At 40.6% G+C, this 14,437-nt stretch overlaps 1 protein-coding gene across 8 annotated transcripts in view; it reads right to left on the reverse strand.

The window, feature by feature from the left end:
• The window catches only part of RANBP3L (RAN binding protein 3 like), a 75,520-nt gene that overhangs the window by 25,832 nt on the left and 35,251 nt on the right, over nucleotides 1–14,437 (reverse strand). For 7 of the 8 annotated variants that reach the window (XR_010919208.1, XR_010919207.1, XM_067545534.1 and 4 more), the window contains exons 2-7: nucleotides 5,538–5,596; nucleotides 5,243–5,279; nucleotides 4,175–4,252; nucleotides 2,924–2,998; nucleotides 1,550–1,618; nucleotides 557–702 (exon numbers count right to left, since the gene is read on the reverse strand). Coding sequence is in view for 6 of the 8 variants with exons in the window: in XM_067545534.1 (XP_067401635.1) it covers nucleotides 557–702; nucleotides 1,550–1,618; nucleotides 2,924–2,998; nucleotides 4,175–4,252; nucleotides 5,243–5,279; nucleotides 5,538–5,596 (464 nt within the window). In the remaining 2 variants the exon portion in view is untranslated. Of the gene's footprint in view, nucleotides 1–556; nucleotides 703–1,549; nucleotides 1,619–2,923; nucleotides 2,999–4,174; nucleotides 4,253–5,242; nucleotides 5,280–5,537; nucleotides 5,597–9,514; nucleotides 12,922–14,437 lie in introns of those variants that run through there. The other variant, XM_067545533.1, reaches the window with a different exon arrangement.

The raw sequence follows: 14,437 nt of genomic DNA on the forward strand, positions 1-14,437 counted from the left end.
AATATAATCAATTGGAAATGTTCCAAAAAATGTAATTCTGACTCATTTTGCACTATAAATAATTTTACCAGAAATATAGGGTCTGCAAAGCTGAAAACAGAAAATGTTATGTATAAGAGTAAGCCCATACATTATGATGGGTCCACCTGCAAGAATGAGGATCATGCATGTGGTGGTTTGCAGAGACAGGACCATGGTTATCATGTGGAGCAAGCCAGTGCCATTCCTAACCAGATTTTATTAAAAATTTGCTTAGAAAATGATGTTTTGCCAACCCCCAGCCCCAAAAAAATTTGGATTGAATTACAAGTTCACAGCATCTGCACACTCATCAGACAACCGTATGGGCAATTTAGCAAGGGCTGGATTTTCAAAAACTATTGGCTTCACTGAAGTCAATGACAAAACTCCTGTTGACTTCAATGGGAACAGAATTAAACTAATACTCAAGATCTCTCTCTAAAATAATTAATTTCAGAGAAATATTATTAGAGTTCAGGCACATGGAGAAAAAACCCAGCCATGTAGATTTGACATTTAAGTTACTTTTTTTTACCTGAATATTTGCTTTCTCTTTAGCTCTGGGAGATGCCAGTGTATTTTCAGTACACATCTGCCTTCTTTCCTCACATATCTGAGACTGTGGTGGCTGTAAAATGGCAGGTCTTATGACAGTCCACTGCTGAGTTTGTGACAAGGGTCCTTACAAAATAAAAGGTTAATATATGCAACCTTTCCAGCACATTTAAACAACACATTTTTGTCTTGCTTTTTCCTGACTCATAACATAGATGTGCTGTGGAGTTTTAAATTAATTGTATTTAAGCATAGGCAGAGTTTGATTTAGTAATTTGGGGAGGCAAAGCCAGGACCCTGGTGGCAGCATTCCCATCCCGCTTGGTTCCTGCTTACAGCTGGGAGGTGAGCTGCAGCCACCCACCTTCCACCCGGTCTCCACTCCCAGCCGGGAGCCTATCTGGTCCCGGCGCAAAGTTGAGGGGGGGGGGCACTGCCCCTCCCAAACTCCGCCCATGTATTTAAGTGTTATTGTTAATACCTGCCACCCTTTCCTGTTTTAAATCCTTTCTAAAAAACACCTTTGCCATGAAACCAACCAATGTTGATCTGCAAATAAAGGAGTCATGTAATATTTAATAAAACATCTGCACTGATTGTGATAAATCCATTTTCTGATTATATGAAGCTTGATCCTGCACCCCTGAAACTCAACAGAAGGTTTGCATTGCCTTCTCTGGGAGCAGAGTTCATCCCTTGTTAACATTATGTATCAGATATTTCTACTCAGGGTAATATTCACTTCTGAGCAGTAGCCTAGAACATGGCCCAGGAACTACTTAAGTTTTCAAAATAGGACTTTAAGTGGACTTAAGTGGTTTACAGGCTTATAATACAGGCCTTCTGCACAGGGGGTGAATTTCAGCTGTAGAGTATAAACTGGCTGGACTGTCTATGTTTTACCTGTTCTGTCCAGTGTTGGGCACATTGTGGATCAACAACTAATAAATATTACAATATTAACAATAGTTACCTTTTTCTGTTCTTGTGATGTCATGGGTTCTTTGGAGAAGAGCTGAAGTCATGAATATGTTATTCTTTACTGCAAAAAAAAAAAAAAAAAAAAAAAAAAAAAGGGGGTTTATCCACAATACTTACTTGTTTATATGCATTTCTATAGACCCTCCCCCACATCACTGTAATATCTTACCATCTCACAGACATTAATGAATTTATTTCACAACACTTCTTTGAGGAAGTATTATCTCCATTTTATGGAAGGGGAAATAGGCACAGGGAGAGTGACTTGGCAAGAATTCTAAGGCAGAGCCAGGAATTGAACCCAGATATCATGGGTATCAGCCGCTACTTTAATCACAAAACTATCCTTCTTTAGCTTTACAGCTCGGGACACAGCCATGGGCACAGTAATGTCGTCTAGTAAAAATATCCTTTCAGATCAACACAAGAGGCCCAAGAGTATGATGGTAAATGCCGGAGACCCAGCATGTGCTGGTAGTGATGACCATCATGGTAATTGTAATGATGGTCAGTGCGTGCTCTGCTGTTGCTTTTATAAAGTTTACAAATGCTGCCCAGAAATGTTCAGAAGTCTGTCTTGTCCCATCAATAGTGAGCTATAAAATTACATGTCTGATAATCCACATATGGACTCTTCCCTTCCATTTCAAGATGGTTCTAGTTTGTTGCTATAACAATTTTGTACCCTTACCAGATTACTTGGAAACCCCTAAGCAACAATTCTTTTAATCCAATGGTTTTCAATCTGGGAGTAACAAACAGGTGTCAGGGTTTGTGACTACCCTGCCCTTCCCTTATTGAGAAATGGGAGGGTGATCCCTGCTGAATCTTGGCTAGAAGGGAGGATGTTTCCAGTATGGAAAATGACATCACAGTAAGGATAAATATGCAAACCACTCTTTTAGTCCAAACACATCTAGCTCACACCATTTCTTTAACGCCATTCTGTGTTTACTGTCCATAATATTTGACATAATATTTTATAGCTTAATATAACCATCCACCTACTTGCGATAAGACTTTGTAAATCTCAAAAACATCTGTGTTATAACAGTGAGTAGACTCAGCACAACCCAGTGTAGCATGTGGATGGCCTGCTTGCATCTCACCCAAACAGAAGCTTTTTCATGCCCCGAGCATTCGCTAGCGCCATGAGACATCAGTGCAACATTAACTGAGAAATGAGTGCCACCTACTAAATCACCAGCATGGCTTATTGCAACATCATGAAGTTCCTTTCTCCCATTCACATACTGACTTGGCCCATCCCAGTTAGCTCAGTCCCACAGAAATAGCAGTTTTATTTTGTTATTTTACTGATCTTTGGTTTTATATGAATATTTACTGAATAATATTTCATAATTACCTGGCTGTGATGGGGGAAAGGTAGGAAGGATGGTACAGGAAGATGATCTCACTCTTTTTTGAGAGAGTGCTGTATCTGAAAACATAAGAGACTGAAATTATCCTTTGGTCAAAGCACAGTACCTGAATACAAATTTTTCATGTTAGCAAAGTGTATTTGTCATGGATGAGCAGAATCTACCTGTATCAGGTAACTTTGGTATTATTAGGTTATTATCAGGTAACTTATGTATTAAGGCTTTGTAGTGTAGATTTAGAAATTCCCACCATTGCTAACACTAATGCAGCTTCAGCATAGAGAAGGAGCTGGCATCTGCCAGCATTTTAACGATACTGTCATCTAGACCTTCTGAGATTAGGACTAGATATTATGGTGGTGAAGTGCCAGAGGCCAGTCTACACTGGCACTCCTATTGTTGCTACCACCAGTGACTCAAAACAAAAATCTAGTACAGGCACAGCCCAAGAGGGGTATTATAGCAAAATTCTGACACTACCAGTCAGTCTTTTTTTTTGTTTTTGTTTTTTTGTATGGAGCTGTTGACGTCTAAGTACATGTAGGAATGCTCTAGGTGTGATTTTAAGGCTAGATGAAAGTTAGGTTAATTGTACCCTTTTAACTAAATGTATGGGCCACAAAGGCTGGGTGAAACAAAATATGATTTACTTACATTAAGGTCCAAATTTTGAGGCAAGCATATGGCCCTATTATTACAGTAATGCCATACTTTAAAATAGAATTTCTACTGCACTTGCTCAGTACACAGTAGTCTGCAGTGGCTTGTGTGCGTGTTCCCTCAATATTATGGAAATAACCCCGCCACCCTGAAGAGGTTTCCAAGTCAGACAATAATTGTTTGGAGGGGAAAGCTCTTGTCAGCATGGCTTCTCAATTCCATGGATCCTCCCCAAACTTATGGGGTTGAACCATGGACATCTTCCACAGGGTAGGAAATCCTGCTCTCCCTTGACCTAGTCAAAGAATTCCAGGGAAACTCATGAATGAAACACAGAGACCTTCCACTGCATTATGTGGAAATAACTCACGAGTGGACCTGGGGCCCTCTGTTACTTTAAAATCAATATTTTCAGACTTAGGAGAATTACTTGCAGACTGACTTTGAAGTTTAAAAGTTTTGCTGACTTGGAATTATTCTGACCAAAATGTGAATAAAGGGGAGAATATTTTTTCTTGCTTATCAATCTAGAAAATATAATTACAGTTATAACTGAATTGAGCTAAATGCCATACCCATGTAGAACTGTGAGTCAGATGTTTGGAAAGTAAAAGATGAAGACCTTGCACGTTTCCTGGAACAACCAATGAAATCTAAGAGAAATGTAACATATCATGTACTGTAAAAATCAAACTTTTGCAACAGATTTCAGTACAATATTTCAGTATGGAATTAACCCAGGTCACAGCAAAAACTGCAAACCACCTCCAGCCATCTCCTGCCCATGAGGTGTGTGCAGTGGGGGCTGCATGTCCCACTCCTGGCACCTCGCTGTGCTGTGTGCACTCTGGAGTGAGAAGCACTGCGACTCGTTGGCACATTCACATGATAGCACACGCTGAGCATGGAGAGGTGGCAGCAGCCAGCAGAATTGGGGCATGCAGCTGCCACTGTGCTGAACCCATGGTTAGGAGGAGGTGCTCAGAGATGACTATGCTCAACCTGACCTGAGAGGGTTGGGTTGTTTTTAGATGCAACCTGACCCAAACCCAGCACTTTGGCAGTTGGGTCCCATTGGGTTTGGGTCAGGTTGCAAGGCTCTAGCAGAATCTACTCATGGAAGGGGCTCTTGATGCTTCCTTAAAGACCTGATGCAAAGCCCACTGAGATCAATTCCATTCCCATCGACTTCACTGGGCTTTACATCAGGCCTTTTTTTTCCACTCTGCAGCAGGCTGCACGGCACTCAGCTGATTTTAAACAGATGACTGGATCCACAGGACTCTGGATCCACAGCACCCTTCCATGTATGGGTCACAGTATAACGAGACCTGAAGAAGTGAAGAGGTCATTCAAAAACCTAGTACTTATATAAATGATGCATACACTTGCCTACTCTCCAGGGGAGCTGAAATTTAGATTTTGGGTGGGTGACAGAAGAGGGCAAAAGTGGTGGCGCTGCGCCCCATATACATCCACCCACGATAAACTGCACTGTTACATACAAAGTGAAATTTTCGTCACTACTAATGCAGGCAATGGACTCAGCACTTATAAACACTCCATTTATACACCCTTTATACACTCTACTACACCCTTTACAGCAAGTTTATAATAAACGGTTGTAGTTATGCAATCATTACCATTTTCAGCCTTGCAAACTGGGTCTTCCGCAGGCCTCTGAAAAAAAACCCCAAACAAAATGTGTCAGTGGGTATGTCTACACTGCAGTAAAAGACACACAGCTGGCACATGTCAGCTGACCTGGACTCGTGGGACTTGGGCGGCAGTGCTATAAAATTGCAGTGTAGATGTTTGGGATCAACCCTTCCCCCCGTGGAACCTGGGCTCCATAAAGGGCTGCAGGATCAGGCCCTTTATTTCCTGATTTTCAGGCTGCTTTATGACCAAAGCAAAAGGAAGGCACTTAAGTTTTACCTTGAAAGGTCGTTCTTTCTTTTCAAAAACAAATATCGGCTGAGCAATAACTGATGTCTCTGGAAAAGGAAAGAGGTCACCTTTAGAAAATGTGAATTAAACCAACGGTTCCCAACCTGAGTTGCGTGACCCCCTTGAGGGGCACCAAAGATTACAGAGGATCCATGAGACTTCAGTAATATTGAGGTCATTTAGCCCCCCCCCCGAGCCCTGTCCCAGTCAGAGCAGAGAAGCAGCCCCCCCCCCAGCCCTGAACCGGCCAGAGTGGAGGAGCAGCCCCCCTTCCTCACACCTGCTGGATGCCAAGCCGGAGCGGAGCAGCCCCACGCTGGTGGGGGGCCTAGAGCAGCCCTGGCCGGCCCACCAGGGCCCATCTCCATTACCCTCAGTCCATGAGGGACGGAAAGAGGTGGTGCCACATGGGGCATGCAGTGGCAGCTGCGCCAGAGAGGCTTAGCTTCTTACTCAGTAAGAGTAATTTTTTTATTATATTATTTATGTAATTTACTGTTAGTATTATCATTATATGTGTTTATGGGGTTATATGTGTTTATGGCTGGTGAGGGGTGGGGGGATGTGTGTTTTACCTAATGTTAACTAGTGGGGCTTTCACTCAGAAAAGTTGGAAACCATTGAATTAAGCTATTTATCATAATGCTGTTTTTAAATCTAAACTGATATCCAGTAAAAATTTAAAATTTTGTCAAGATATCATTCATCTTCTAAAAATATGGAACTAGGTCTTGCAGTCCTTAATCAAACAAAACTCCCATTACACCTAATGTGAATTGCATCTAGATAGAACTGCAGGATTTGGCCCCATATTTTTACACTTCTTTTAGATGAAAAATAATGCTCGTCATCCAGCAATATCCCGGAATACTTTGCAGACTATGGGCTTAGATCTATTTCCAAGCACAATCAAAATTTCCTCTTCATTTCAATAGGAATGCTAGTTAAAGAGAGATTATTTTGGTGCCCATTTCTAATGTTCTTACTCGGTTTTTACTTAGTCCTTGGTCAACAGTACTTTATTACACCTCCTTTCTCATATAGGGCTTGATACTTCACCCACTGAAGTTAATAGGGGTGTTGCTTTGACTTTAGTGGGTGCAGGATCAGACCAATTATCCCCATCACTGTAGTGTCTGAGCACCTGTCTTTTAATTTCATCCAGCATTCAGTAGCTAAAAAGTTTTCTCCTGTCACCCCTTTCTCCTTCCTTCAGTCTCTCCATAAGCTCAGGATCTCTTCCCACATAAAATTCAAACTCCTTGTGAGAACTTTCAATCCTATGTGCTGGTTTGTCCTAGCCTATATCTCTTCTCTCATTTCTAGTCATTCATCATTATGGACCTGATCCAAAGTCCATTAACTGCTTCCACTGATTTCAGTGGCTTTGAATATAGCCCTTTGCCCTGGCACTCTACCCACTCTTCTCATCATGTTGTATCCTTTGCTTCCTCTCACTCTCACTTTGGTGCCTTTTTTTTGTGCTGTTCCGTATCCTTGGAAAGTCATCACTCTTCCTCTCTACCAAACATCCTTGCTCGCCTTCAAGTCCTCTCACAAACCACACTTCCTACGTTATCTGCCTCTAATTTAAAAGATTCAAGTTTATAAGATTTTCTATATTAATAGTATACAGTGACAGCTATGTGCTTCATAGAAGATATGCACAAAGCACACCTCTGCCCTGACGAGCTTACAGTCGAAGGCCCTGACTTCAATGTGACTACTCATGTGAGTAAGGTGAAGCATGTGCATAAACGTTTACCAGATTGGAACTAAAATGATGACCATGACATACATATGAGGATTTAATATACACTAGGAAGGAGGAGGAGGAAAAAGTACCTGAGTTACAGAATTGAGCATGCAGAGTCACTGAGTTAAGACATATATAGTTCTTGATAGTTCCAAAGCAGTGGGGGTTTGTTGTTGGTTTTTAATTGGAAATACTCAATTTCTGTCATCTTCAAAAGTCACTTTTTAGGAATGATTCAAATGAGACACTATACCTAATATAACGAGAGTTCTGTGGCACCTTAAACTAATATACCTTATACCTAATATAACTCACATTATTTTTATTTGCTTTCACTTTTGCTTCCCTTTTTCTAATCCTTTCTTTTGTTTGTTATCTTCATGTTCAGTATTTGTCTAGTTTAGAACCAAGTTGTTTCTGGCTGTAACACAGGGGTGTAGTGGGAAGGATGCAAGCAGTATACTCTACCCTTTAAATCTCCCCTCTCCCCCCCAAGTGTTTGGGACAATCACAGTCCTTGTAAGTTCAGGGGATCACAAGCACTGCTTCCACTTTGCACCCCTAAGGGTTCAAATCACCCTGAAGGGGGCACAGAGTAGGTGGGGGCATGTCACACAGGGCACCACTACCACATTTTTATTTTCTATTCTTATGCATTCTGTAATTATTGGGGCTGCTCAGTGCTGTAGTTCACCAAGAGCCTAAGGTACCAGTAGCATGCCAGTGACTTGAAGGCAAATGCTGCAGATGCTTCAGCAGCTAGACTTTGTAGGCACAGAAAGCTCCACAAGCAGGAGGAGGTAAGTGGTGTATCCTCCCTCCCCCCGCAGGTACAGAACACCGCCTCCCTGGGGCAGCTGGGAGGTGACACCATCTGGTGGGAGCCAGGGACCCCTCCTGCCCTGCATGGGGGAGGGAGGCGTGTGAGGCCGTGGGGGGGGGGGGGGCGTAAATGCAGGCTTGGGCCCCGGGCACCAGAGACCCATGGTACGCCACTGGAGTGACATCTCTATCTTGGTTTGCATACCTATTTGTGGCCAAACTGTTCTAATTGCATAATCAATTGCTTAAATGGTATAATAAGCCTTCCATGTTTGAAACAATTTTTATATTACCCACATAAATAAATACTGCTCACAGAAACCAGGTGCAAAAACATGCAACTGATTATTTATCACTGAAATGAACTGGTGCTAATTTAGAAACAAGGTTATAATAATAATAATTAATAGTGAGGGTTACTATAACTGGTTTTTTAAATTTCAAAGTAATTTACAAATATAGTGTCCCATCTTGCAGTTTTTTTATACCTTACTTTACTTATTTTTACACCTGTTTACTCAAGGGCTGAATTTAGCCACATTATCATTATTTCTGACAATGAAATGTTAACATATCTGCAATTGCTAAGGACTTTCTGGTTACTATATTGTCCACCACAAACTTGCACAGTGACAGCAGAAAGAGAGCTTCTGTTCTACAAGCACAATCCCCTACCATTTCACCTAAAAGCAAATCTCCGTTAGCTGATAGCAGCAAAGGGCATATGCTACAGCACATAGTTGAGCAATTCCAGTTCTATCCAGTAGAAGGGAATAGTGCATATAAACAATAAGTCCATTACAATATGCATTTATTAAATACAACAATTTTTCTTTTCCCTGCTGCGATGTCATGCAGAATCCCTGGGGTACAGCCTAGGAGTTATGGAACCACGGGTACCTTTATCAACTATTTAGCTTGGGGTGAGCCCTCCACGTCATTCTGGCTGGTGACCTACAGACAGCTTCTCCAGACCCTATTGTCACCCTGCCCGACAGCAGGTGGTGCCAGACACCCAACTTAGTTCAATGAATGCTTTCCAGACCCTTAGGAATCAACAGTAATGAAACTCCAGCTGGCTCCTCAACCCAGGACCACACCATCTACTCTAGTCAAAAAGCCTGACCAATGGAGATTATCAGTCCATCCTTCCCTCAAAGTGGAAAAGACATGCACCAGCTTTTGTTACTGAGCAGTTTGTCTAAACACTTCACTCAAAGACATGCTGGTTACGATAGAACAAGTTTATTAAACTACAGAAAAATAGATTTTATGTGATTATAAGGGGCAAATGTAAAGAAATCAAAAGTAGTTACCAAATGAAATAAACATAAAATCACAGTCTAAATTCTACACACTACCAATATTTGAATTAGCAATGTCTCACCCTTGTTAGCCAGTACAAGCAGTTTCTTAAACACCAGCTGGCAACCTTCCCTGTCTGGGACTCCCCTCCCTCCTTTCAATGTCCTTTCATCTTCCATAGGATCTTTCAGGTTCAGTTGAATGGGAGTGGAGCCCCATGATGATCATGTCATGCTCCTCCTTTTAAAGTCTGTTTCAGATTGCTAGAACAGTCCATGCATGTGACATGGTGGATCCTTCCTATTGGTCAAGCAACCCCATTGCGAATGTGCATCTTACAGGGAAGCCTTCACTGTAAGCAATCCCAGGTAGTGCCGTCTTTCCTTGATGGACCATTAGCATATCTTGCCACTTCATGCTGTACCTGAAATGCTGGTTTTGGTGGTTCCCGCCTCACAACATGTTCTAGTAGCATTTACAACAATATTTTATAACTTCACATACTATGGTAATACATACAATCCAACAGGATATTAATGTTTAGCAGATCAAGACCTTTAAAATAATATCAAGCAAGTCATACTTTGTACAGAACATATCAAAATTATGTGACATTGTTGAATATGGGGTTTTTGTTTTCAGACAGGGTGTCACCCCCACCTCCCCATTTATTAAGGTTCAAGCTTAAATACTGAAGGACACCTTCAAGTTACCTCTTAAAGGTAACCAGCACAATATTTTAAAGATATATTTCCCATTTTAAAGCATGGGGCATATTGCATTAGCAAAGAAAGAACTGGAGTGAGAAAGGAACCCATTGTTTCCACATCAGCAATCACTGAGTCAGCCTGGCTGGAGCTAGAAGGCTGCAGGAGTTAGAAAACCCTTTGCCAGAACATTAACTTTCTTTTTTTTTTTCTCTCTCTCTCTCTTTTTTTTTTTTTTTTTTGCAATAGCAGTTCTAAAGTGGGAATTACTGAGGGAAGGTTTACAATTAGTTGGTTTATGGCAGAAAATTGTGGAGCTAGGATATAATGGTGCTTATTAGACATTAATAGGTGTATTATGTTCTAGAAAATATAATCACCATTAACTCCACTTGAGCCTGAGGAAAGAGGTTTTCTCAGAGCATTTAATGAGAGATTTACAGATATCACTTGAATCAAGTCATGTTATTTTCAGGGATCTATGCTGCTGGTACCAAAATCAGCGGAAAACCCTGTGTATCCCTAGTAGTGTGGGTCCTGTGGGTGTTTAGGCCATTCAGCATTTTCCAAAACTGAACCCATTAGTAATAGATCTTCAAGTTTTTTAAATAATCTGTGTAAAAAATATCATATGTATCAATTTATAATAAACTTTTAAAACTTCTAACATGTTTAAATAAAAATCTTGTACAGCCATCCTCCTAGGATGACTAATCAGTACTGTAAGGCCAGTGGGGAATTAGCACACTTAGATGATTGTGTTAATTCTAACAGTCTTGTCTTACTTTGTGATTTTTTTGCATTGCTGGACAGGGTTGACATTGTCAGTGCTGCTGCATGCTGGGAAAGTAAGAGGGAGGAGAGGGAAAGCCTCTATGTTTCTTTAGCACCACCAGGGGGCATACAAACAGGCACGGTGACAGGCATAATGTCCGAAGGAAGAGGTGCCATTTGTCATTAGCAGCAGCCAAGGACATACACACATAAACAGTGACTCAGGGAAAGGGGAGGCGTAGGATGGAGCAGGCCCGCCTCCTCATTACTGGCAGGAAAACACACAGACACACACAGGCTGGTGAGTGACTGGATAAGACCGGGTTGCTCCAGTCCTGAGCAGTTCAGCTACTTCTGGATGAAGGAAGCTGTTGGAAAAGACACTGCAGAAGCCTGCCAAAGGAGCTGCCTCTGAATGCTAGGACTGGAGTAATCCATCATTCTCAGCCAAGAGGAGGAGTGCCTACTTATAAATAATCCTCCCAGATTGAACTCTTTTTCCCTTTCTACAAATCCCCTGAAGCTGCTGAATTAGAAAGTACCTGGCTTAATGTCTCCTGCCTTGAGAACTGTAGAATGATCCCATGCCTGGGGCAAGTATTAGAATTGCCACGTTGACTCATTTGGAATCATCTGCATGGCCAATCTTGGCTCCAATATCCTGCTTACATCTGAGGAATTCAAACCCTGGATCTGATATTCTGCTCTCCCTTACATGTGAGAGATTCATATCTCAGATTTAATACCTGTCTTCCCTATGTGTGCAGAACATGGATCCGAGCCACAATATTCTGTTCTTTTCCATGTGCTCAGAACGTGGCTCCCAGCAGTACTATCATTCTGCTCTGCCCTATGTGAGCTCTGAGTTCTGCACATATAGGGGAGAGCAGAATATTTGAGCTGAGACTGGCTGTGTGGGTCTCAGAGGAGAATTTTATCCTGTGGCAGTTTTTAAAGAATCTCACTTCTGATGAGGGATTGTGCAATATAAAAATCTTACGTTTAAAAAAAAAAAAAAATCAAAGTCATTTAAATTCACCACATCTAGAATGCCCTGAAATGTTACGAAGAAAAAATATCCTACATTTCTATGAAAAAACTATGTGGCCTTTACTTCCTGAAACAAAACATCCAAAACGGGACGATGAAAAGAGGATGCGATGAAATGTTAGATGATAATTTTGTAATTACAGTATACAGACTACATTTGCAGAGACTTCAATGTGGCCTTGCACTTGTGGACCTATGTTTTCCAATCACTGTCACATGTGTGTGTTCTATCAACTTCCCATGCACAAATGGAGATCATGTTTTTAAAAAACAGAAAAGAAGATCAGACTTGGGAAAGCATGATTGCTGGATGCTGAATGAGCACAGAAAGCATCAACCAGAAAGACAAGCAAGGATATAGCGGAATCCAGGATGTAAAATTGCCTACATTAACTTTACATGTAATGTGAAAAAGTCTGTTTACCCATCTAAGTGTGTGGTAATTTCAGATGCAGTGCAAAGCTTTAAGGTTTACTTTTATTTCTATTTGATTTTCTTTTCCCAAAGATGAAGTTTTTTGTTGTTGTTTTTAATTTAAGGAAGTTTTTGGCTGGTTTGGGATTACTGCTGCATATTGCCCTGAGGACAGATTGGAGGGACCTGAACTTAAGTCCAGCTCAGGTTCTTGGTTAGAAGCAAACAAAGGTTTCTGCCAGTGGCCTGGCTTCAGACATCCCATAGCATAAGAAAAACCTAAAAAGCAAGGAGGAGAGGTGGATTCGTGGAGAAAAGACAACAATTATGTGCTGTTTTCTCTTTAGAGTCTGCAAAATTAATTCATTTTCTTTTGCATCTGAAAATATTTAAAAAATGGTTCTACCATCAGCGTTCTGAGACTCACATTTTTGACAAGTGTTTGAAAACATTTTAAAAAACGTGTGGGGTAATTGTAGACATCTACAGCCAACAGTTTCAAATGCGGATACCTAAAGCTAAGTATTTATATATATATTTATATATACACACCTAAACGGAAGTGCCCTTATCTCCTTGAACTCTAATAGCTCCCACTGACTTCAGTAGCAACTGTGAACAGCAACTCTGAAAATCAGGCCACTTTTAGCATAGATTAAGATCCCTAAATTTAGGCATCTGAGTTTGAAAATGTCAACTCTGTTTTCTTGGGTAGTTCAAACTCTGTATTTTCTTTGCCAACTTTGACTGTAATTATAAATCAGTGCAGGCTGATTTATTAAGGATTGCTGTTGTAGCCATATTGGAACCCGGTTTTTAGACAGACAAGGTGAGTGAAGTAATATCTTTTACTGGACCAACTTCTGTTGGTGAAAGAGACAAGCTTTAAAGCTAAAGAAGAGCTCTGTGAAGCTCCAAAGCTTGTCTCTTTCACCAACAGAAGTTGGTCCAGTAAAAGATATTACCTCACCCACATTGTCTCTCATACTAAGGAAGTAAATAATTGATTTTCTCATACAGAGTTCTACGTTCCATTCCAGTCCATCACACTGGCTAATGTTCCATTTTGGGTGAATTAGAAAACTAAGCAACCAGTTAATTCTAACATAATTAGGCTCTCTCTATGTTGCTAGAGATGCACCTACACCTAACTTTTGTAATATATTTTGGATGACAAATATTATTCTGGAGCCAGCCAGTCAATTTTGAAGAAAATAAAATATTAGTAGTAATTACTAATCTTCCAGGAAATTGAACATTAATGATAGATACTGGCTACACCGTACAGAGTGAATTCAATTTTCAAAATTAGGTTTACGCTGGAAAAAGCTGTATTTTAAAAGCCCCCCTCAGATAGCTGGCCATGCTTTTTCAGGCTGGTTTGCTGATGTTGTGCTATTGACCAGTTATAAGGTAAGTATCTCAGGTTTTCACTGCTGTCTTTCACTCAGTTCACAAATCAAGAGGCCTTAAAATAGCCAATACGGATCCAACACGATCGACCACAGCTCTTGGTACTGTCAGAACTCTCTCCCCTATGTTGTATATGTTTTGCAATGTGGTTCTTTACAAGTAAGTGCCAATACTGCTACCTAACATCTTCCTTGGATTTTTTATTCTTTCTCATTCAGAATTTTGTTCTTTATAAGAGCCCTGTGAAATGTAGAAAGCTCCATTTTTTAAAAACACAAAAGCTATTAAATGAGAATATCAATGTCTGTGAATATAATTTCTACCCTTATATCTCTTGGCACAGTAATGTATAGTATTAGAAAGTTTCTGTGTTCCATGTATATTGTATCATGTTTTCATTAACATTTTATTATTATTTGCAGAAATTAATCCTGCAACACTTACATGTGCTAATGTAAAAGCTAGTTAACTGTACGATGAATCCTTAGGGGGAAAAAATCAGAACTAGTTTAAACGTTCTCTAGAAGAGCAAAAAGCTAATAGCAGTGGGTCACTTTTGTTTGCCACTTCTAGCATCAAACCACAGACACTATATCCAGAAAACTGTCTGAACCAAGTTAGGCCTGTCAGCTCTGTAGTATAATCTG

This window comes from Emydura macquarii, unplaced genomic scaffold (assembly GCF_026122565.2).
Source record: "Emydura macquarii macquarii isolate MOO-44397 ecotype Brisbane River unplaced genomic scaffold, CSIRO-AGI_Emac_v2 contig_1045, whole genome shotgun sequence".
In the NCBI taxonomy this organism is placed as follows: Eukaryota; Metazoa; Chordata; order Testudines; family Chelidae; genus Emydura; species Emydura macquarii.